This window comes from Physeter macrocephalus, chromosome 2 (genome assembly GCF_002837175.3).
Source record: "Physeter macrocephalus isolate SW-GA chromosome 2, ASM283717v5, whole genome shotgun sequence".
Taxonomy (NCBI): Eukaryota; Metazoa; Chordata; class Mammalia; order Artiodactyla; family Physeteridae; genus Physeter; species Physeter macrocephalus.
This window is the reverse complement of record NC_041215.1, coordinates 13,688,721-13,712,293: the sequence shown is the minus strand read 5'-3', so window position 1 is coordinate 13,712,293 and position 23,573 is coordinate 13,688,721. Positions and strand designations below refer to the sequence as shown.

Genomic DNA, 23,573 nt, shown 5'->3' with positions numbered 1-23,573 from the left:
AGCTCAAGAGGGAGGGGATATGGGGTTATATGTATACATATAGCTGATTCACTTTGTTGTACACCAGAAACTAACACAACATTGTAAAGCATTTATACTCCAATAAAGATGTGAAAAAATTAAAAAATAATAAAATAAAACATCTCTTCACAAAACCCAGAGCTGAATTTTAAAAATGTAGGCATATACAAAATATGGAAACAACCTAAATGTCCATCGACAGATGAATGGATAAAGAAGATGTGGTACATATATACAATGGAATACTACTCAGCCATAAAAAGGAATGAAATAATCCATTTGCAGCAACATGGGTATGACTAGAGATTATCATACTAAGTGAAGTAAGTCAGAAAGAGAAAGACATATACCATATGATATCACTTATATGTGGAATCTAAAATATGGCACAAATGAACCTATCTACAAAACAGAAACAGACTCACAGACATAGAGAACAGTCTTGTGGTTGCCAAGGGGGATGGGGGTGGGGGAGGGAAGGGCTGGGAGTTTGGGATTAGCAGATGTAAACTGTTATATATAGGATGAATAAACAAGGTCCTACTGTATAGCACTGGGAACTATATTCAGTATCCTGTGATAAATCATAATGGAAAAGAATATTTTAAAAAAGAATGTCTCAGGACTTCCCTGGCGGTCCAGTGGTTAAGACTCCACACTTCCACTGCAGGGGGCACGGGTTCAATCCCTGGTCAGGGAAATAGGATCCCACATGCCATAAGGTGTGGCCAAAAAAAAAAAAAAGAATGTTTCTATGTGTATAACTGAGTCACTTTGCTGTACAGCAGAGATTGGCACGACATTGTAAATCAGCTATATTTCAATTTAAAAAATTAAATTTAAAAAAATGTAGGTATATAAAATCTTATCTCAGAGACCTGCACACAAGTTTTTATTATTATTATCAGGGTCTTCATTATTATTATCATTACTGTTACCAAAATGAATGTTATTAACTCTGATCTTGGCCCCAAGCCCAGCCCTGCCCCACCCCAAGTTCCTTTTCCTCTGGCCTCTGGCCTCGATCCCAGCTTCACTTCAGATCCAGAGCCCAGGGTTCTGTCTCTCTGTGCCGATGCTACCTCCATTAGAGATGGCCCCAGGCCCTGGGTACTCTCATGAGACCCCTGGTCTGTCTGCAGCCTGGAGGGGCCTTGACATATCCTGGCAGTGGGCCTCATGAAGTGGGAGGGAAGCAGGGGCGGGGAATGACTCATCATGGGAATCCCAGCCTTTGTGTGGCCTCCCAGGCCCAGCCAAGACCAGGTGCCTTGGTGTGTGGGTGTCTGCATGTGTGTGTCTCAGAGCCTAACCTCAAACTGACCCCACATCCTCAATCAGGTCTATGGTGTACTCAACAGTCACTCCCTGCCACCCATCTGGTCCCTGACCTGTGGTGGGCATTTCTGGGCATCCCAAGAGAATTCAGCATCTCCTAGTCTGGGGGAGATGGAACCAGACAGAGAAACTCTAGACCTTGTATGGACAGGTCTGGGTCAAAGGTAGGAATCCTGGGCTAGGGAACCAGAATGGGAGAAGTGGGGAGCCAGGGGTAATCAAGGAGCCTTCCTGAAGGAAGGTCACAAATCCCAGATAGACCCTGAGGGAAATGTTGGCTGGCCATGACATGTCCCTGACTCCAATACAATCCTGCTCCTACCACAAACTTCAAGCTTTAAACGGGTATCAAGGCTGCCCATCTGGCTGGCCCAAGAATTACTGGGTATGAAGTTGCTCTGTAGCCAGTCTGCAAACACTTGCCCAGCATGAAGAGTCATAATTACTCTGACCTTGACCTAGCCACAGGATAGTGAAAACATGCACTGGGCTTGGAGCCCTCCCCAGGTTCTAGCTACGTGACCTTGGACAAGTTACTTAACATCTCTGAGCCCACCCTCCTGCTGGGTAAAATGAGCATAAATTGGCAGTTAAATAAAATTGTAAGGGTCTCTCCACAGCCACAATCAGTGGGAGAATCAGAGGGACAAACCCAAGGTCCATGACGCCACATCAAGGTCATTCCCAGACCAAGCAGATATTAGGTGAGGATCTCATGTGACAGTTACCCCGCAACATCCTGTGGGCTACCCCCTGGTGGATGTAGGGCCTGGATGAAGTTAAAGCAAGTGAGGCACAAAGACAGGATCAGAATTCCTGATTTTTCCTTTCACTTCTGGCTCCAATATGTCTAAGCACAGCACTGCCCCTGACCCTGTCTTTATTAAAATGTTGATATTTTGTTCATCGTGGATTTTTTTTTTGCATTTCTTTTGTCTTTTAAAACATTATCTTGATGGCTGAGATTTTTGGCACCACCTTAAATTTTACACCCTCACTCTCCTCACTCTAGTCCTGCACCGGATGGACACACAGCCCACATCCTCCACGTGGTTCTATCAGGCAGAGCCCCTGACCCCAAATCCTCAGAAACTGGGACATGGAGGAGGAGATTTCCTCAGAATCTCCTGGGGAGCAGCCCCTATTCATCCTCCTCTCTTAGCGCCTAACTCTGTGAGCCCCTACTGTGTGTCCAGCTTTGTGCCAGGCCATGCTGAGTGCCCAGAAAGAGGACACTCAATATCTAAGCAGGTCCCCTGGGGAATCCCAGGCCTGGCTTAGCCTGGGCATTCCCAGGCCCGCCCAGGGCCCGCCCTGTGCTGAGTGCCCAGCCCGGTGGGTCTCCTGGAAATTCCCCAGGCTAGTTTCGAGATGGGAGGCCAACAATGAAGTAATTTACACCGCAGCCCCAGCCATGATGAGCCCATCCCACCTGATGCTGGATAAAGAGGAGGAGGGCTCTCTTCAGCAGGACTTGGCCACAGGCACCAGAGGAAGAGGGAGGACCCCTCGCTGCCAACCCAGGTGAGCCCAGAAGTCAGCTCCGGGGACAAAGCCAGGGTCCCAAACACCCCAGCCCAATTCCTGCTCTCAGCTACCTCTGGTAGCTTGGCATCCGGAGCTGGAATGAGATGAGAGGCGACATCTTCAGGTCCCCCTATGCTACTTCAACAAAAACAATCCTTGGCCCCTGCACTCATCCTCTGCCTGAGGCTAAAGTGCTGGCATCAAAGAAGGCAGAAGGTAGTGTCGATTTCAGCTCTCCTTCTCTCCTCACCCTCATCACAGCCAGTATTACCAGTCGGGCAGGAACCTGAGAGTCCCCTCTGGTGGCCAGAAGCAGCTACAGAACTATCACCATAGGAAGGGTGAATTGCTGCGTTAGCCTCAGTTTACCTCTCCTGGGGAATGGGCAGAGTTTGCTGGAGTCTGAACTACTAGTTTCCAGGCCACTCCTGCAATGCGCTTGGCTTACTGACCGTTGACCTCAGCCTGGGAGGAACAGGATAGGATGGGGGAGCCCCTGAGACCCAGATGGCGTTGAGCCAGGGCACTCTGTACCCACGCCATCACTGCCTCCCGCCCACAGCTCTGCAAGTGGCAGCCGTGTCATTCACCACTGGACTTTGACAGTAGCCAAAGGCACTCTCAGTTCTCCATGCCTGTCTCCTTCCAGCTCTGCGGAAGTCTCCACTGAGGTAAACTGGATACGTCCCCTGGAAACTGGAAGCCCACAATGGTGGTCCAGGGTATCCTATGGATCCTGTATGGATTGCTGCTGCAGCCGGAGCCAGGCACAGGTGGGTCAAAAGGCAGAGGCCTGAGGCCAGGACTCTTATTTCAGCAGAAGTATACTGCTGCCGCTCTGTGTCCAGCCCTGTACAGGGTGAGGCTAGATCCAGGAGGCCCCAGTCTCAAGGAACCTCCAGTCTGGGAACACAGATGCTTCCAGCCCCATAGGATCAGGGCAAGGGTTGGGGGAAGAAACTGGGGCCAAAAGAGCAAAAATCAGGAAGGCTTCCTGCAGGAGGGGACATAGATCTAGGACAGGAAGAAGAAGAATTTTACTTGGTGGTGAAGCAGGAAAAGACATTTTAGGCAGAGAGAAGAACAAAGTTATAGAGGAATCACTGTGTGGACTGTCTGGAGAAGAACCTGAATTCCAGCAGTCAGCAGAGTATAAGGATTAAGACTTCCTGTGTTCAAATCCTGCCTCTGTCACTTCCTAGCTATGTGATCTTAGGTAGATAATTTAACCTCTCCACGCTCATAGGGTCCTTGTGAAGATTAACTGGGTTGTTATATAAGTCACCTAGAATGGTGCCTGGCACATAGTAAAGGTTTAATTTATTCAACAACCCACTCCAGCTCTGAGTCCCAGACTTCTAAGTTCCAAGTTCAGCCACAGACATTTCTCCCACAAGGCACAGGCCCACCCTCCCCTGGACATCCTTTGAGACACCTTCCCTCTAAAATTCCCCAAACTCCAATCCATCATGAAAAACTGCCCATCTTTCCCTCAAAATATCTGGGGACTCTGCCCACTCTTGTCCATCACAGTGTCACCATCCTGGCTTCAGCCACCTTCATTGCTTACCTCCAAACTCTCTCCCCTTCTCTACTCTGGTCCCCCCAAAATCTATTCTCCACACGGCACTCAAAGGAGCAATCAGAATTCCAACCTGGCCATGTATCTCTCCTGCTCATGAACCTGCCAAGGCTCCCCAGTGCTCGCTCATAGTCTAAGCTCCTTAACCTGTTGTCTGCGCCTCAGTTTCCTCACCTGCACAAGGACAATGTCAGACATCATAAGGTTGTCCAATGAAGAGCTGGGGGCATTGAGAAGATGTAGAAACAGCAGGGGGAGGCCTAGTAACAGGTGGTGCTGGGCTGCTGGGCTAATGCCATCCCTCCTCCTGCAGCGACCCTGCCCCTGCGCATGGACTCTGTCATCCAGGCACTGGCTGAGCTCGAGCAGAAAGCACCAGCCACCGAGGCTGGCCACACTGCCTCTGCATGGCTGCTGTCAGCCCTGGACTCTTGTGCCCACAACCCTCTCCATCACTTCTTGCTGGAGGGACAGAGTCTCAAGACCACCAAGCTGGATCCTCCTTCACTGAGCCCAGAGCTTCAAGGCCTGATCGTGGAGGTGGCGAGACATGGTGTGGGGGACGGGAAGGAATGCGGGGTGGTGCTGGCATCTGATGGCTCAACCGTGGCTGTGGAGCCTCTTCTGGCAGGGCTGGAGGCAGGGCTGCAGGGGAACAGGGTCGTAAACCTGCCCTTAGACAGCACGGCCACCCCTCCGGATGCTGGAGTCAACTTTCCAGACATTGGAGCCACGGTTCCTGATGTAAGAGCCACCTCCCCAGGACTCAGGGATACCTCTTCAGATATCACCTGTGCAGATGTCGGAGCTGTGTCTCCAAATGTTAGAGCCACAGATCTAGATGTCCAAGTCACCTCTCCAGATGTCCAAGCCTCCTCAGCAGATACCCAAGCCAAGTTCCCAACCACTGTGGACAGCCTCCTAGTGGTCACCCTGGCCAGAGACCTGGGCCTGAACTTCCTCCAGGGCCCCCAGACCTGGAGCCATTCACTGGGAACTGAGGGCTGCTGGGACCAGCTCTCTTTTCCCCGGACCTTCACGCTCCTGGACCCTGAAGCATCAACCCTCACCACGGCCTTCCTCAATGGTGCCCTGGATGGGGCCCTCCTTGGAGACTACCTGAGCCGGTCCCCTGAGCCCCGGCCACCCCTCAGCCGCCTGCTGAGCCAGTACTATGGAGCCGGGGTAGCAGGAGACCCAGGATTTCGCAGCAACTTCCGACGGCAGAACGGAGCTGCTCTGACTCCAACTCCCATTCTGACCCAGCAGGTATGGGGGGCCCTCATCCTGCTACAGAGGCTGGAGCCAGCACACCCTCAACTTCAGGGTATGAGCCAAGAACAGCTGGCACAGGTGGCCACCCACGCTACCAAGGAGTTCACTGAGGCCTTCCTAGGTGAGAAGGGTCCCCACACCCTGTGTTGCTCCTTCTCACATATACAGACATTCTCAGTGCCAGACAGGTCAGGAGGATCTAGGACTGGGGGATTCCAGAGGGGGCAATAAGGGCTTTGGCTGAGAGGCCAACAGGACTAGGATGCTGTTAGATTTAGTTACGTTAGATCCGAATGGGGGCCAGTGTGGTGTGAGACTGAACTGTCCCCAAATCTGGGAGGAGACTGAAGGGATGATCCTTATATGCGCTCTTAGTGTGGGAGGAGGAGGCAGGCAGAGAAACGCGTGCTTACTCCCGTGCTGGACTCTCTTCCTCTCAGGGTGTCCAGCCATTCACCCACGTTGCCGCTGGGGCGCGGCCCCGTACCAGGGCCGCCCGACGCCGCTGCAGCTGCCGCTCGGGTTCTTGTATGTACACCACACATACGTTCCCGCGCCACCCTGCACGGACTTTGAGCGCTGCGCCGCCGACATGCGCTCTATGCAGCGCTTCCACCAGCATACTCGCGGCTGGGACGACATAGGCTACAGGTGGGCGGCAACCTGCAAGTCGCTGGCAGGGCGGACCAAGTGGTGGTGCAGTGTAGAGCCTGGGGGCGCAGAGCCTGACTGAGGGGGCGGGGTTTGGACCTGAGCAAAGCTGGCAAAACCATAGAGGAGTTTAGGGTGGGTGGAGCCAATGTGGAGAGGGGCGCGGCCTAGACTAGGGTCAGGGCCTTAACAGGGACCAGAAATAGCTCAACAGTGGGATTCCTGAGTTTGGGGTGGGAACTAGGAAAGGAGTCCGGACTTGGGAGAGGAGCAGGTCCTGTGGTAGGGGCTGAGTCTGGGATGGGGCAGTGATGGGATATGACCTAAGACAGAAAAGGGCTCTGAATTGGGCAGGAGTTGGACTTGAGACAATGGGGAGGAGCTGGGTAGAAAGAGATGGGACCAATGTTGGGGGCAGATCCAGAGAAACGGGACGGTTTCTGGGGTGGCCTTAGGTGTGGGAGTGGGACACGGCTGGACGGGGTAGAGTCAGCGCGACCGGGCGGGACTTGGGGTGGTGGCGGCCCTTGGCACAGGTGCGGAAACTGGGGTAGAGGGCCGGATGAGAGCCGGGGCCTCACGCCAAGTGGTGCATGCTTTCCTCTCTCCTCGCAGTTTCGTGGTGGGCTCAGACGGCTACGTGTACGAGGGCCGCGGCTGGCACTGGGTGGGTGCACACACACTCGGCCACAACTTTCGCGGCTTTGGCGTGGCCTTGATAGGCAACTACACTGCGGAGCTGCCCGCAGAGGCCGCGCTGCGCGCGGTGCGCGACGAGCTCCCGCGCTGCGCTGTGCGCGCCGGCCTCCTGCGGCCAGGCTACGCGCTGCTCGGCCACCGCCAGCTCGTGCGCACCGACTGCCCTGGCGACGCGCTCTTCAACCTGCTGCGCACCTGGCCTCACTTCGACAAGGTGAGTCCCCGACGCGTGCACTACCTCGGCCTGAGGCCCATCTGTCCACACAAGCTCAGCATGGCCCCTGATCCCTGCCTGCTTGCCTAACCTCAGCAGGCCCCTCACTCCTTCCTGTAACCCTGTGCCCACACAGCCTCAGCCAGGACCCTGAACCCCCTTGCAGCTCGTCTATTCCGGCAATGTAGACTCAGACTTCAGTCATTCTGCTTGCAGTATAGCCTACCCACCTGCCCCTCTGCCTGCACAACCTCATCCCAGCCACCCAAACTTGCCCTCATCCTTGCCCCCTACCCAAAGCCCCGCCCCCGCCCATCCACACAACACCGACCCAGACTGTGACCCTCTACAGAAAACCCTTTTACCTGCACAGCTTCTGTCCAGCCCCTAACCTAGTATTGCAATCCTCTGCTCAGACAATCTCAGAGTCTCAGAGAGACAATCCTCTCCTGAGGATGCTTGCTCAGCCCCAGCCTTCCTGACCCTTGATGACAACGCTTATGCTGGAGCAGTCCAGGCCCAGTCAGCACAACCTCAGCCTGATGACTGCACCCCAACCTCTGATCATGATCACAAGTCACCTCTATAACATCCCTGTACTATCTAGCTCTACCTTCAAGCTACCACTCCGTTCCATTTGGCTGGCCTGCAGTTGGCGTTGTACCTGCCCCCTCACTTTGGGCCCCTGTCCTCTTACCATCTAGGGTGCCACCAACAACACCGACCCAGACTGTGACCCTCTACAGAAAACCCTTTTACCTGCACAGCTTCTGTCCAGCCCCTAACCTAGTATTGCAATCCTCTGCTCAGACAATCTCAGAGTCTCAGAGAGACAATCCTCTCCTGAGGATGCTTGCTCAGCCCCAGCCTTCCTGACCCTTGATGACAACGCTTATGCTGGAGCAGTCCAGGCCCAGTCAGCACAACCTCAGCCTGATGACTGCACCCCAACCTCTGATCATGATCACAAGTCACCTCTATAACATCCCTGTACTATCTAGCTCTACCTTCAAGCTACCACTCCGTTCCATTTGGCTGGCCTGCAGTTGGCGTTGTACCTGCCCCCTCACTTTGGGCCCCTGTCCTCTTACCATCTAGGGTGCCACCATGAGGAAGGCAGACCCAGCCCCACGACCCCTCACCCCCCCCACCGCCAAACCTCACACTCCCTTGTCTTTTTTAGAATGTGAAACCAAGAACTGCCAGGAGGGCCTCTAGGAGATCCAGGAGGGCCTCTAGGTGATCCAGTAGGAGGCCACCTCCAACGATCCTGCTAGCCACAGACCTCCAATAAAGAGACCATGGGAAGAAAACCTGTGTCCATGCATCATCTGCATTTGCACATTCTGTCTTAGTTTAGGGTTGCCCAGAAGCAGACCCTGGTACAAGAATCCTAGTGTAAGTAGTCGTCTGGGCAGTGATCCCAGTACATATCAGCTGGGGAATAAGGAAGAGACACAGGGAAGGGAAGGCAGCTGGAAAAGGGTGCTTTATCAGGCATGTGGGTATGGGAGGCACATGGAGCTCAATCCCACTAGGGACCTTTGGGGGATAGTGTAGGTCACACACCGCAGAGTCATCCCACTCAAAGGGCAAGGGAGCTGGAGTACTGATCCTCCAACTTCCATAGTCATTGGCTGAGGGCTGCTCCCAGGGCAGTGTTAATGTGCTGGCACTTTGGGACTGCTTGTTGCATGGGCAGTGTGGACTCCACCTGTCAGAGAAAGTCCTCTAGCAAAAATGCAGGGAGTTGGGAGTGGGGCCAGTATGCAGTGAAGTGGTACAGGCTCAGAGATATGGTGGAACACAGGTAGACTCTACCTGTATGTGCAGTGAGTGGACTGAGTGTGGTAAGAATGAGGTGGGCATAGCTAAGGTATGTGCACCTGCAAGAACATGTCCAGCACCAGGAAAAGGAGTTTTGACCCTCACTGAAGACCCTCTTCCTCAGGACAGGTTATAGAATGTTCAAGGCCCAGTGCAAAATGAAAATGCAGGCCCTGTCCAAAAAGTTAAATCAAGCGCAATGCAGAGCCCTTCTGAGCCCAGTTACTGCACAGGTCACATGCTCATGAAGGCAGTCCTACCCATCCCACCCTGTGAATTCTGGTCACCCTTGCCTTTGCACAAGCTGTTCCTTCTACCTGGCATGTTCTTCCCATGACCAGCTCCTTCGCATGCTTCAGGTCACAAATGCCACCTCTTCAGGGAGGCCCTCCTGGATTTTTCCAGCTCAAAGTGCATCATTTCTGCTCAGCCTCTACTCCAGTCTGTCTATTTTCTTCCAAGTCCTCACCAGCTAGAAATGTCCTGCATTCATGTTCAGGATTTGTCTCTCTCGCTGTACTGTGAGCTCCAGGAAGGCAGGAACCAAGTTTATTTTGTTCCTTGTAGCTTTTCCAGTACCCAGCACATAGTAGGCATTCAGGAAACATTTGCTGAATAAACAAAGTGTCCCATTATAAACCTTCTGAAACTGATGTTATCATCTTGTACAAATCAGGAAACCAAGGCTCTGAGAGAGGAAATGACTTGCCTGAGGTCACACAGTGAGAGAAGGACCAGCTGGCACTCAAACCCACTCTGGGGCCAGTGGACCAGGATTCTACTGACTCTCAAGTTATCTCACTTATTACTCAGAACAGCATTTGGCCACCTCTTTTTTCAAGTAAATACTTATTGTGGTATAATAGAGATATAAGAAAGGGCACCAAAATGTGTGGTTAATGAATTTTCACAACAGAACATACCCATGTAATCAACACTCAGCTCAAGAAATAGAACAGGTTAAATTTATATTATGTGAATTTCACCTCAATTAAAAAAAAAAAAAATAACCACCATGATCAGCTACCAGAAGCCTCCATTGTGCTTCCCCACCTCCCCAGTCTCTAGCCCTTCCAAAGGAAACCAATATCCTGAATTGTTAAACATAGTTTTGCCTGCTTTGGAACTTCATATAAATGCAACCACACAGTGTTTACTCTTCATTGTTTGGGTTTTTTTGCTCAACATTGTTTGTGATTCATCTGAGTTCAATCTTTCTTATTGATACATAATATTCCACTATGTGAAGAGACCACAGTTTATTCATTCTACAGTAGATGCACACTTGGGTTGTTTTCCGTTTGGGGCTATTATGAATAGCGCTGGTAGGCAAGTCTATTGGGTGTATACCCAGCAGTGGACCTGCTGGGTCAGAGGAGAGGGGTGTGGTCAATGTTCATAGATCACAACAGTTTTCCAACTTGGATGAATCAGTCTACACTCTGACCAGCAGTGGATGAGAGTTCCAGCATTTAGTCAGCATGTGCCCGTTTTGCAGAGAAGGCCACTGAGGCTCAGAGAGGGGCATGTGCTGCCTCCTGGTCAGTGAGAGATTCTGGGTCCTGCTCTGTCACCTCCTCTCCTCTTGCATCCGGCCCCCACTGTGCCCTCCCAGCTTGGCTGTGGGGTGGGGTAGGACAGACAGGGTCACGTGGAGTTGCGTTCAGCGGGAGGAAGCCAGGCAGAGTGCAGACGGCTGCTGATTCTGGGGCTGGTCAGGAAATCAAGGTAAGAGAGGGAGTGCATATGGCCCCCAAGGGGGTTCCCTGGGGGCAGAGCTGAGAGTAGGGAGGGGGCCAAAATGAAGACAACATGCGTGCAGACACCGGGCAGAATTGTCACCCTATCATCCCCCAGGAGAATCTCTGCCATGGACCCACCTTCACAGAGCCTGGCCTCCCAAACCCAGCCAGCAGTCCCATCCCCACTAACCTCCTACCACTGGCACACAGGAGGTTGTGGGGAGAAGGGGGCTGGAGGATTCCGCTGGGGCCGCCTTGCAGGATGGGGGAGGGCGCTGAGCCACCAGGAGTCCACAGTCAGCAGCCAGCCGGCCCCTCGCTCGCTGTTTCGTCGTGTCCTCTCTGCGCCCCCCAAGGAGTCGCGCTCGAGCCGCCTCCGAATATCCAAGACCCTCTGGGGAAGGCATAAGAGCCCACCGCTGGAGTCAGAACCAGAGCCAGAGACCTCAGGTACATGGCTCCCCCACCCAGGCTGGGAGGCCCAGATGCTTGGGTTTTGTCTGCCTTCAGAGCATCAGCCTTACAGACACAGGAAGTTGTGGGGAGTGCAAAAGCCCGACAGGAAGTGGCTGGGGCCCGGCTGGCTGCCCTCTTCCCTCTTTCCCCCTTACCCAGCGCCTGGGCATGGTGGGAGTGGCTAGGGACCTGTGAGCTGGGGGTCCAGCCCTGGGAAGGGACAGGGAATAGACTGATGGTAGCACTGTCCAGATGCCAAATGGCTCTTGGCCCCAGTAGGTCTCTCCTCATATTCAATGGCCCAGTCTTATTCTCTCCTGCCTGGATACCCATCTCTACTGCCTCCTGCTCTCCTGCCCTCCAGCCTCCATGTCTTAGTTTCTTCACTTCCTTGAGCCTCAGCTTCCCCATAAGTTAAATGGGAATCATGATTCCTACCTTGAAGGATATATTATTTCATTCGTTCATTCATTCATTCAAACAGAGGTCTGTGAGCATTTACTATGTTCTAGGCCCACCTTGATTTAGACACTGAGGACACAGCAGTGAACAAAACAGACGAAACTGCCTGCCCTGTGGAGCTCATAGTGTAGTGGATGTGACAGACAGTAAACAAGAAAATGAGAGATGGGGCTAAGTGTCACACAGAGGGATCTAGAAGAGTAAAGGATATCATGAGGATTGGAGCTCATGAATGTAACGCTGGTCTAGGACTGAGCACATTTTATGTGATCCGTTAACAAGTGGGAGTCATCATTTATTCCCCTGGCGGGAAAACAATAGGACAGACAGGTAATCTGGGAGGGTTGATCCAGCCCCCTATTCCCGGAAGCTCATTTGATTCTCATCATTCATATTCCCATTTTGCAGAGGCATCCCTTCAGCCCCCTCCATGGTATCAGGTATTGCCCATGCCATAGGATCCAGTGAGAGCTCTCTAACAAGCAGACCTGCTCCTCCCCTACTCAAACACCTCCCATGGCTCCTTATACCTCCAGGATAAAACCCCAGCTCTTCTAACTGACACCCAAAGCCCTGCACTAATCTCTTCCTGAACCTTCCCCTCCAGCCTCCAAGCCCTCCAAGCCCTTCTCACTCCTCCCTTTATTTCCCTGGGCCAGGCCATGTGCCACCTCCCAGGCTTTGCTCAAGCCGTTCATGCCACAATCTCCTCCATCTTTGTCAAAACCCAATCTGCTATTCAAGACCCATTGCAGGGGGCTTCCCTGGTGGTCCAGTGGTTAAGACTCTGCGCTTCCACTGCAGGGGGCTCTGGTTCTATCCCTAGTTGGGGAACTAAGATCCCACATGCCACGCAGCATGGCCAAAAAATTAGTGAAAAAAAAAAAAAAAGACCCATTGTAAACTTACTCTCTCTGGGAGGCCTTCCTACTGCACCACTACCTCTCCCAACCCTGCCCTTCTTCTGTTCCTTTCTCAAACTTTGAACACTTTTCCCTTTAGACTTGTTATTTATGTAAGGAACCAAGGCTGCTGTCCCGTTTTTTAACCTCTTGGACCTGCCCACTGTCTTGGTTAAGAGAAGAATGCTTGTATGCACACGACCCTTGAGTTTGGGCTCTGTTAGTGCCAGCTAGGCCCAGGAACAAAGGCTTAGTTTCCTTGAAGGAAACTATGAAAAGGAAAGAAGGAAAATTAGCAAGTAATGTTATTTCCATTTTCAGTGCATTTCTCGCAGTGAGATCAGACCACCACAAGCTGAACCCTCTTGGAAGATCTGTTGCGACCATTATCTTTGTTCTTTATTTATCATGCATTTAAAATGAGATGCAGAAGCATTTAACACACTATGTAAATATGGACCTCTTAAAATTAAAATGTCATTGGAAATGCTTTCAATTCAGCGACATCTTAGCTATTTGCTAGTTCTTTTGTGTTGTCTTATCAAAGTTTAATGGATACAGTTCCATAGTTGTTGATGTGTTTGTGTGTATGTTCGATTTGTGTAAAGATGGTACTAAGTCAATTAAAAAAGAGAGAGAGAGAGAGAAGAATGCTTGTATCCGAAGCCCAGCTCAGTGACTCACAAGCTGGGTGACCTTGGGCAAGTCACTCAATTTCTATGTGTTTTCAGTTTCCTCCTTGGTAAAATGGGTGTTGTAATAGCCCATCGAATGGCTTTTGGAGGATTAAATGAGAGGTGTGTGAAGCAGTAAACACAGTACGGGGCACATAGTCGGCGGGGCTGTGTCCACCACCTACCACCACCCATCACCACCCATGGCTAGTGGGGACAAGGCCTGGAGAGGGGTGGAGGCTTGTCCAACACCTGACATGGCTGCTGGGTGGGTTGGGAAGAGGGGCCACTTAGGAGGGAACCCTTGATGAGCCTTGGTGAGTGGAGAGGTTGTTCTGAGGGAGAAAAAGGGACTCCCACGTCCCCAACACCTCCTCCTCTACCCAGAGCCGGAGCCGGAGCTGGAGCCCCCTGCCCCACAGATCCCAGAGGCGCCCCCACCCGACGTGCCCGTCTGGAACATCGGGGCCTTCACCCTACTTGATGGGAGGCTGGTGATGCTTGAGGGTGAGGAGGAGGTAAGAGGGGGCACCTGGGCAAGGGGAGGGAGGGAGAGGAAGGAAGAGAGACAGAACAGTGGTAAGGGCGGGGGATGAGGGGGCATAACAGAAAGGCGGCTGCCTCTCCCTCTGTCTGTCTGCCTGCCTCTCCTTTCTGACCACCCACTCTTGTTGGGGGACAGCGTCCTCGCCGGCCCCGGGTGGGGAGCGCTAGTTCCGAGGGCAGCATCCAGGTGGCCTTGGGGAACCTCAGGGATCCAGGTAAGCTTGAGAGATGGGGGCTGGGGCATTTGGGAGCCTCTCAAAGTGGGGCAGAATCCAAGATGATCCCACCCCCCAACCTGCCACCCCTGACCACCCACAGATCGGATCTCTGGAAAGACTGAGCCAGAGGCTGCTGGCCCCAACGAGGTCCACAACATTCGGGTAAGTTGGGGGGTGGAGGGGAGAGCAAAGACTTTCCGACCTTCAGAGGTGAAAGGGGGACTCTTCCTGGGTGATCTTAGGCAGATCACTGACCCTCTCAGGATCATAGCGTCCTTATCTGTCAAATGGAGCCAGAAAGAGAAGCTCCTTCTTGGGGCTGTTTATGAAAAGTCCATAGAGAATGTAGGAAAGCATATGATTGGTGCTTTAGAAATGGGAGCTGTGGATTGCCTTTAATATTCCTGCTAATATAGCCTGAGGTTGTGATTCCCTCAAGAACAACAGATCATCCAGGACACCCTGGGGGGGAAAGGAGCTGAGGAGGGAACACAGGGTTCTGCCCAGCTGACATCCCCCTCCCCACAGGGGCTGCTCAAGTGGCTGAAAGAGAAGAAAAAGGCCAAATCGGAGCTAGAAGCCAATGCTTCCCAGGATGGGTAAGGGTCTCTGAGGAGCTGGAGGGGCTGGGATTCAACATTGCCCCTCCCCCTCCTTCTGCCTATAATTCTGACTTTCACCAAATATCCCCCGTGGCCCTCTGTGTCCTGCCCCATGTTGGGCAATGCTGGGGCCACTGAAAGACCCTTAGCATTGAGCCAGCCCTCCTTTGAATGGTGGGGGGTAGAGTCTGACACAATAACTAAAAGTGCAGCTGAGTCAACACCTTGGTCTGGGAGTGTCAGGGAAGGGACACTTGAGCTGAGATGGAAGTTAACTAGGCCGAAAGGGTCAGGAAGAGAATTTCAGGCAGAGGGAACAGCAGGTGCAAAGGTCAAGAGGACGGATGAAGTGACAAAAACAAGGCCAGCGTGACTGGAGTTCAGACAGTTAATTAAGTGTCAAAAGGAGGATTCAAGTCCAATTTAGGTTCAAGTCCCTCCTGGCTTCCACCCTTCAGGCTGTAAGGGGTAGTTGGGGTGGGGGAGGGGTAGTGGGTAGGAATGACAGCTTGTTCATGTGCGCCTTCACCAGACCCCCCAGTGCTCTGGGCTCTCGGGAATCGCTGGCCAAGCTTTCGGAACTGGACCTGGGCGCCGAGCGGGACGTGCGGGTCTGGCCACTGCACCCCAGCCTCCTGGAGGAGCCCCACTGCTTCCAGGTAAATGCAGGCAACTCTCCACCTCGCCTGACCCTTTGGCTCCACCCTTGGTCTCAACCGCACCCTGGATGCCCCTCCTCAACAGGTAACGTGGGCGGGCGGGAGCCGCTGCTTCTCCTGTCGCTCGGCTGCTGAGAGAGACCGCTGGATAGAGGACATTCGTCGCCACTTCCAGCCTAGTCAGGTCGGTAGTGCGCAAGGTCGGACCTGGAGACCCCTCCCACAGCCCGGGCCCCGCCCCTTCCACCCACCCCAAATCCCACTCGCCCCAAAACCTTGCCCCTTGGACCACACCTGCCCTCCTACACTTTTGCAGCCACTCCGAGATCCTCCCCCGCTTGCATCTATTACCAGCCCCTTGCACAGCTCGGATTGTATTCAATCCGAGCAATATTTGCACCCCAGGAAGTCTCCAAGTCCCCACCCCGCGGCTACTCCTCCATGCCCTGGAGCCCGGATCTCTCCGGGAGAGCCCAGAAAAGCTAGAGGGTTTCCGCATAGCCATCTTGGGCACCCCCGTGGCCTCACTGTCTTCCCCCAGGGGCCCAGTGACCCCCTGGGAGCACGGACCCCGTGCTTCACCTCTGGTGCCCAATGTGGAGCACAGACGCCACGCTCCCTCCCCTACTCCGGTCCGCAGGACAACATTGAGCGGGAAGAGACGTGGCTGAGCGTGTGGGTGCACGAAGTGAAGGGGCTGCCCCGGGCGGCGGCGGGGGCACCGGGAGTGCGCGCGGAGCTGTGGCTGGACGGCGCACTGCTGGCTCGCACAACTCCGAGGGCTGGCCCGGGCCAGCTCTTCTGGGCTGAACGCTTCCACTTTGAGGCGCTGCCGCCCGCGCGTCGCCTGTCTTTGCGGCTACGCGGAGCGGGCCCGGGGGCCCCGGTGCTGGGCCGCGTGGCCTTGACGCTGGAAGAGTTAGGCGTCCCCCGCGCGCCCGCCGCGGGCCTGGAGCGCTGGTTCCCGCTTCTCGGGGCGCCAGCAGGCGCAGCGCTGCGGGCACGAATCCGGGCGCGGCGCCTGCGCGTGCTGCCCTCTGAACGCTACAAGGAACTGGCTGAGTTCCTCACTTTCCACTACGCGCGCCTCTGCGGGGCGCTCGAGCTCGCGCTGCCCGCTCAGGCCAAGGAAGAGCTGGCGGCTGCCATGGTGCGCGTGCTGCGGGCCACCGGCCGGGCTCAGGTGCGGCGCTGCGACGGGACGAACCCGGGTGACCAGGGGCTGACCGATCGCGCGCTCCAGGGGGGAGTTGGTGGGGACAGTAAGAGAGTGGCACTTTCGAGGGGCTGGGCAGCTTGAGGGGAGGGGTCTGAGCTGAGCCTCTGCACTGCAAGGCCCAAGTTTGCGCTTTGAGAGGTGGAAGTTCCGGCCTGTTAAGAGCCCCAGCAGCGAGGGCTGGGCCTGGGCAGCAGCTATGCGGAGTGGGCCTGTGCCCCAGGGGTGAGGGACCCGCCAAGGGCAGGGATTCCCCCTGACTCAGTCTGCGCCCAGCTCATTGTAACCCCACTATGCCCAGGCACTGGTGACAGACCTGGGCACCGCAGAGCTGGCACGCAGTGGAGGCCGTGAGGCTCTTCTGTTCCGGGAAAACACATTGGCCACCAAAGCCATCGATGAGTACATGAAGCTGGTAGCACAGGATTACCTCCAAAAGACGCTGGGTAAGCAGAGTGGGGCAGGGGTCAGAGGCCTAGCTGAGCCGGCTAGGGCACCCCAGGGGAGATCTGAGAATCCTTGAGTAACTTGGATTCTGGTAGTGGGTGGTGCCCTGGGGATGCTCAGATCCTAGAAGGAATCAGGGGTTCCCCAAGATTTTAGGTGCCTCCAGAGTAATTTGGAGATAGAATTGGAGGCTGGGTGCTGTGGGTTGTGGTGGTCATGGGCTGGCCCCTCTCTGGCTGTGCTGGACTGCAGGACAGGTCGTGCGGCGTCTCTGTGCCTCCACTGAGGACTGTGAGGTGAACCCCAGCAAGTGCCCGGCCTCAGAGCTGCCCCAGCACCAGATCAGACTGCGAAACAGCTGCAAGGAGGTCTTTGAGAACATCATCCACTCTTACGAGTGAGAATCAGGGCCCCAGAACCCAAGCCTAACCCTGCCTCTTAGCCACTGTGCTAACCCTGACTCCCAATTAGGGTTTCCAGATAAAATACAGGATGCCCAGTTAAATGTGACCATATTTGGGACATGCTTATACTAAAAAAAAGTGTTCATTTTTTAAATCTGAAATTCAAGTTTAACTGTTTATCCTAAAGTTTTATTTGCTAAATTTGGCAACCCATTCCCAATATCATGCTACCTAACCCCAAGTAACCTGGGACAAAATTCTTTGTCTTCTAAACTACAGGTGACCCCATACCCTAATTCCATGCCACCTGACCCCAATTAACATAAGATTTCATTCCTATGACCTCTGATTCCAGTAATGGCATACCCCCAATTCCATGATCCCTGACCTTAAGTAACACTGTGTCCCAAATCCCATGTAACTGGGATTCCTAGGATTCTAATTCCTTGACCTCTGACCCTAGGTTAACCTGTATGCCTAATCCCATGCCATCTAGGATATCAATCCCATGATTTCTGAACCTAGATGACCCTGTAACCCCAACCCCATCCTACTTCATATCATGTCTGGCACCCCAATTTCATGTCCAGTCATAGCTACATCCCAAGCTCATGGCCTCCATCTTCATATGAACCTGTACCCCCAAATCTAAGATTACTGACTCCAGAAGTCACCACGATTAACTACACCACAAACAAACCCTGACCCTAAGTGGACCTATAACCCCAAGCGTCATTATCCCCAATGTCTTCAATCCTGGAACCCAGAATGCAGGTGTCTCCTGACACCTGACCTTAGCACTCTGATCATCCATGAACTTTATGCCCATATCCTCCCACTCTGACCATTGTCTTTTCTGCCCCAGCTGGTTCCCAGCAGAGCTGGGCACCGTGTTCTCAGGCTGGCGAGAAGCATGCAAGGCACGTGGCTCTGAGGCACTGGGGCCCCGACTAGTGTGTGCCTCTCTCTTCCTGCGGCTCCTGTGTCCTGCCATTCTTTCACCCAGCCTCTTTGGCCTAGCGCCAGAGCACCCGGCGCCTGGCCCAGCCCGCACCCTCACGCTGATCGCCAAGGTCATACAGAACCTTGCCAACCATGCTCCGTAAGTCCTGGGAGGCTGGGAGGCCATGCTGGGGCCGTGGGGATAGCAGATGCCTGACCTGACCCACTCAGTTGGGCTTTGACCTAGGTTTGGTGAGAAGGAGGCCTACATGAGCTTCATGAATAGCTTCCTGGAGGATCATGGACCTGCCATGCAACACTTCCTGGACCAAGTGGCCATGGTGGATGTGCACACAGCACCCAGTGGTTACCAGGGCAGCAATGACCTGGCCCTCCAGCTGGCAGTCCTGCATGCCCAGCTCTGTACCATCTTTGCTGAACTTGACCAGGTGTGGCCTGAGCCCAAAGCCCAGAATATGAGGTATGGAGGCAAGAGAGTAGGGAGCCTCTGGTCCTGGAGAGCTTGCTCAGCACCCCCCCTGCATTGCTTTGCCAGGCAACCCGTGACAGCCTGGAACCACTGCCCACCATCCTGAGTGCCATCGAGGAAGGCCGACCTGTACCTGTGTCTGTGCCAATGCGTCTTCCACCACCCCCAGCCCAGGTCCATTCCAGGTAACCTACCTGCCTCAAGTCTGATCCAGTTCTGATGGGTAGGAGCAGGGGAAGGGCCAAAGGCATCACAGGGTCAAACTGTGGTCAGAGGTGAAGACAGGATCATGTCAGGGGTCAGAGACAGGGTCATGTTGGGGTCAGTGTCAGAAACAGTGTAGGATGGAGGTCAGAGGCTGGAGACAAGATCATCTCAGGGGTCAGGGAGGGGCTCAGAGTACAATCAGAGGGCGGGCACAGGGTCAGATTGGAATCTGAGGTGGGGATTAAGCATTGCAGAGATCAGGGAGAGGTCACATCTGGGGTCAGAGAGAAAGTGACATTGTGGTCAGCAATGAGGGGCAGGTTTCAGAGAGAGGTTGTGGATAGGGTCAAATCAGGGGTCAGAGTGGGTCAGATGGATGTTAAGACACATCATCAAGGGTCAGGGACAGGTTCATATTGCAAACAGGTCGGGCCCAGGGTCAGATGGGGTCAAGGGTTATGGGCAGAGTCATTTTGGAGGTCAGAAGTCAGGGACTATGTTCTTTCAGGAGGCTGAGACAGAGTGAGTTTAAGGTCAGAGGTTGGGGACAAGAGGGAGTCAGATTGGGAAGGAAGAGGGTACAGTTGTGAGCAGAGGTCAAGCTCAGGCAAACTGGAAGCAGAGGTTACAGAGAGGCTCAAGTCAAGGGTAACACTGTGTCAGAGTTCAGGGACAAGGCTAGAAAGAAATCAGAGGGTTAGATTGAGGTTGTGTCAAAGGTCACAGAAGGGACAGTATTGTCAGAAGTCCAGGACAGGATCAGAAGTCAAAATGTGATCCCTTCAGCAATAGGGTCACATAGAAGTAAAAGATCAGGGGTGGGGTTATTTCTGGTCGGAGGTAGAGATGCGGTCCGCTCAGGAACCGGTGGAGCGTCTGAGCTCCCCCGTCCCACCCCCAGCATCTCTGCAGGAGAGAAGCCTGGCTTTCTGGCCCCCCGAGACCTCCCCAAGCATACCCCTCTCATTTCCAAGAGCCAGTCCCTGCGCAGCGTTCACGGTGCAGGTAGTTGGGCCCGGCCACGGCCGGACGAGGAGCAGCCCCCGCGGCTGCCTCGGCCGGTGCAGCGCACGCAGAGCGTCCCGGCTGGCCGCCCCGCTCGCCACCACCCGTCTGCAGGGCCGCGGCCGCGACCCAAAGGCTCCCTACGCACGGGACCCGTGCCCCGCGGCCGGCCCCGGACCGGAACCTCAGCATCGCTGCCTCGGAAGCCGTCGGTTCCCTGGCAGCGCCAGCTGGACCAGCCACGGGACAGAGACCAAACGCTGGGCACCCACCGACCCATGGGCAAGGTGAGGTACAGCCCAGGTCCGCCCGCACACAGAGTGGGGAGACAGGATTGGAAAAAGACTGAAAGATGGGCAAGTCTCGGTTCAAATACCGAGCTTGCTGTGCTGTGTGACCTAGGCATAACCCAGCCCTCTCTGAGCCTCAGTTTCCTCTTCTGTACAATTAGGGCATCGTTCCCCAATAGGCAGGGCGGTGAGGAGGCAGAGCACAGGGTACAGGGAGGTCAGGGTCCTTGGGGAGAAGGGGCGGGACGATGGCTCAGGTTACAGCTGCTCCCTCCCCACAGATGACGGAGCTGCAGTGTGAGGTGGCCGCCCTGCGGCAGGATCAGAAGGCGCTGTTCGGCCTCGTGGAGTCACTCGGCACCCACATCCGGGCCTTGAGCGAGCAGCAGGAGCAGCTTCGGAGCCAGCTTCAGAACCTGGCTACCAGGCTCCGAGAAGGGTAAGCGCCGCCCTCCCCATTAGCTCCGCCCCCAGGTGGGCTTTCTATTAGAGATAGGCTCCGGCCCCGCCTCCCAGTCAGTCCCACCCAAATCATGCCTGTCACGGCCACGCCCCCTCTGCAAGACCCACCCCAACACACCTAAGACCCGCCTCTTGGTCAGCTCCACCCGCCCCAAGTCCCTGGGAGGGCCTCTCGTCCAGTCCCTCAATCAGCTTCTCCCACACAGATTAGGACAGACCCACTATCTCTTAGTCTGGGCATTCCCCCATCCCGCTCATGACCCAGCTCAGGACTAGCCAAGACCCGCCTCCAACGGCTGGTTGGTTTGTCCTTTCCTCCCAGACGGTCCGGGCTCTAATTCAGCAGCCCCTTCTTCAGACTGATCTAGGCCCCACCCCCCAGCCTGGACAAACCCCGCCTCCATTCCAAGCTTCGCCCCCGAGTCCCTGACTCTTCAACCAAGAGCTGGAGGGATGTTCCTCAGCCTCTGACTCTTTCCCTTTGCCCCTGATCCCCACAGGACCGCGAAGTTGGATCCAGAGCGCGATCCTCCAACTAATGAGGGCCACAGGTTGAAAAGTCTGGTGAGACCCCTGCCCGAGCCCTGGAGCATATCTGGGCTGGGTGAGGGAACAAGAGTTGGGTGCAACCCTCCCCTGGCTCTGAGTCCACTGCTGCTGCCTCCCCAGGAGTGCCGCCTGGCCGAGATAGAGAGTACTCAGGCCCAGCTGAGGGAGACCATTCAGAGCCTGCAGCTTCTTCCCAGGACATCGGGGTCCCAGAGCCAGCCCCTGCCCCTCAAAACACCCTGCATCAACGGAGACACCACTTGAGCTGCCCACTCGGCCCTACGTGTTCTGGGAGCAGAGAAAAAGCGGTCTTAGGGGCCTTTCCAACCCCTGCCTCAAACCCACGTGGCCTGCAGTAGGGAGTGGAGCTGTAGGTGCCAACCAGTCTGGCACTATCAGGTTGCCCAGTAAAATCTTGATTTCAGTAAAAAATTGATGTTTTTTTTTTTGCCTCTAAGTATTGCCAATCAGAAAGCACCCCCCCATTCAGCTCCCCCAAATTCTCCCCTAATTGGAGGTCTCAGGGGAGGGGGGTGATATAGGGAGAGCCCCACCAGCTGTGTGACCTTAGGCCCTCACTCTCTCAGAACCTTGATTTCCTCATTTGTAAAATGGATCTAAAGTCCCTTACACAGTAGAAGACCCATAGTTTAAAGTGTTCAGTAAAAGGTATTTGTCATTGTTAGGGGCAGCACTTGCTTCTCAGTGAAGCCCAGATCCCACCTCTACTAATTCCCAGATCCAAGATGAGAGCATCTTCCTAGGACCCCAAATCCCACACCAGCTCCCTCATGCAGTGAGGGCGTGGGTCTGGAAGGCAAATAAAGGAAGGGGTGGGTAGGTGTGGAGATGGTTAAGCTCTGCGAGTGGTCACTGGGAAAATGAGCGGGCATTTGAATAATGGGTGGGTGGATGGGTGAGGGATAGGGTGGGTAGGACAATAGGCAGATGAATAGTTAGCATTTGCTGGATGTTTGCCCTGGTAGGTGATTAGCTGAGTAGGTGGTTAGCTGGGATGGGTACGTCTGCCTAGAAAAGGTCTGGATGGTAATAGGAAATAAACATTTGAATTAATTAAGTGGTTATATGTATTGCATGTACATTTGTTGAGGTCTCCTGAGACTCGATCTGGGCAGTGGGGAGACAATAATATACTAGACAGACAGACTCCTGTTCTCATGGAACTTACACTCTACTGGAGAAGACAAACAAACAAACATGCAATTGATGGTTGGGTGTTTGGGTGACTGGGTGAAAGGATTATGTGTAGAGGTGGGTGGATGCTTGCTTGGTTGTTTGGATAAGTAGGTGTTTACTTGGGTAGTGGATGGAGGAGTATGTAGATGGGAGGTTAATGGTTGGTTTGAGTGGGTATTTGGATGGAGGGATGGATGGATTGACAGGTGGTTGGAGGAGTGGATGGATAGGTGGTTGGTTAGTTGACTGGATGGGTAGATGAGCGGTTGATCCACTGAATGTGTAGATGAATGGGTGGGGAGATGGATGGGTGGTTGGACATGTAGATGGGTGGTGGGTGGGCAAAGCAACAGTCCTATTATGTGCGCATTATGGGGTAGTCCTAGTGACTGTGAACCCGGGGGTTGGGTGGAGAAGGGGGTCTTACACTGCGGACCTAGGGCAGCTGTAGGGTCATGGAGGTAATGAAGTTCAGTGTGCATAATGAGGAAGGAGGGAATGAGCTTGTGGTTGGAACGTAGCTGATTGGGAGCAGGGGACTGAAGGCTAAGGATTCGCCATGTGGAGTCCTCAATGACCTATGAATGACCCACGGGGGAACTTCCCTGCCCCCTCCCCGCTCTTCTGGTGCTATTAGCGGTCCTAGCATTGGAAGAACCAGTGGGGTGATGAAGAGCCATTGAGGGCAGAAGGACAAGAGTGTTGTCATGGTAACAGAGCCTGTCCCTGGACTCTCAGGCCGCGCGGGCCCTTTAAGGGTCACCCGACTGGCCACTCCCAACATGGCGGCGCTGCTGCTAGCTGCCCCCCCACCGAGGTGGAGCAGGCAGGGGTGGGGGGGAGGGGTTGACCCGGACCTCCCCATCATGGCGGCGCGGCGGGGCTGTCGCGCTGAGGTCACGGCGGCGCGCCGGGGGGGGCGGGGCGGCGGGGGGAGCGATTTAAAGGGACAATGTCCCCCGAGCGGTG

The 23,573-nt window shown here is 54.3% G+C and overlaps 2 protein-coding genes across 2 annotated transcripts; both read left to right on the top strand.

The window, feature by feature from the left end:
- Positions 1-3,577: 3,577 nt before the first annotated feature.
- Positions 3,578-8,603, top strand: PGLYRP2 (peptidoglycan recognition protein 2). Its single transcript, XM_024134477.2, has 5 exons — positions 3,578-3,659; positions 4,782-5,864; positions 6,184-6,394; positions 7,010-7,307; positions 8,491-8,603. The coding sequence occupies exons 1-5, from the start codon at positions 3,596-3,598 to the stop codon at positions 8,548-8,550; spliced, it is 1,716 nt and encodes a 571-aa protein (XP_023990245.2). The 5' UTR covers positions 3,578-3,595; the 3' UTR covers positions 8,551-8,603.
- A 2,228-nt stretch (positions 8,604-10,831) lies between these two features.
- On the top strand, positions 10,832-21,838 carry RASAL3 (RAS protein activator like 3). The gene is made up of 18 exons (XM_007101430.2): positions 10,832-10,862; positions 10,992-11,326; positions 13,758-13,888; positions 14,053-14,131; positions 14,235-14,296; positions 14,663-14,733; positions 15,269-15,395; positions 15,481-15,579; positions 16,036-16,578; positions 16,913-17,057; positions 17,311-17,455; positions 18,328-18,564; positions 18,652-18,853; positions 18,961-19,079; positions 20,003-20,393; positions 20,678-20,835; positions 21,359-21,422; positions 21,528-21,838. The coding sequence occupies exons 2-18, from the start codon at positions 11,005-11,007 to the stop codon at positions 21,669-21,671; spliced, it is 3,039 nt and encodes a 1,012-aa protein (XP_007101492.2). The 5' UTR covers positions 10,832-10,862; positions 10,992-11,004; the 3' UTR covers positions 21,672-21,838.
- The last annotated feature ends 1,735 nt before the right edge of the window (positions 21,839-23,573 follow it).

Coding starts and splice junctions, on each gene's coding strand:
- PGLYRP2 (XM_024134477.2), top strand. CDS start 3,596: ATGGTGGTCCAGGGTATCCTATGGATCCTGTATGGATTGCTGCTGCAG. Junction 3,660..4,781: donor GCAGCCGGAGCCAGGCACAG/GTGGGTCAAAAG, acceptor CTCCTCCTGCAG/CGACCCTGCCCCTGCGCATG. Junction 5,865..6,183: donor GTTCACTGAGGCCTTCCTAG/GTGAGAAGGGTC, acceptor TCTTCCTCTCAG/GGTGTCCAGCCATTCACCCA.
- RASAL3 (XM_007101430.2), top strand. CDS start 11,005: ATGGACCCACCTTCACAGAGCCTGGCCTCCCAAACCCAGCCAGCAGTC. Junction 14,297..14,662: donor ACGAGGTCCACAACATTCGG/GTAAGTTGGGGG, acceptor CCCTCCCCACAG/GGGCTGCTCAAGTGGCTGAA. Junction 17,456..18,327: donor AACATCATCCACTCTTACGA/GTGAGAATCAGG, acceptor TTTCTGCCCCAG/CTGGTTCCCAGCAGAGCTGG.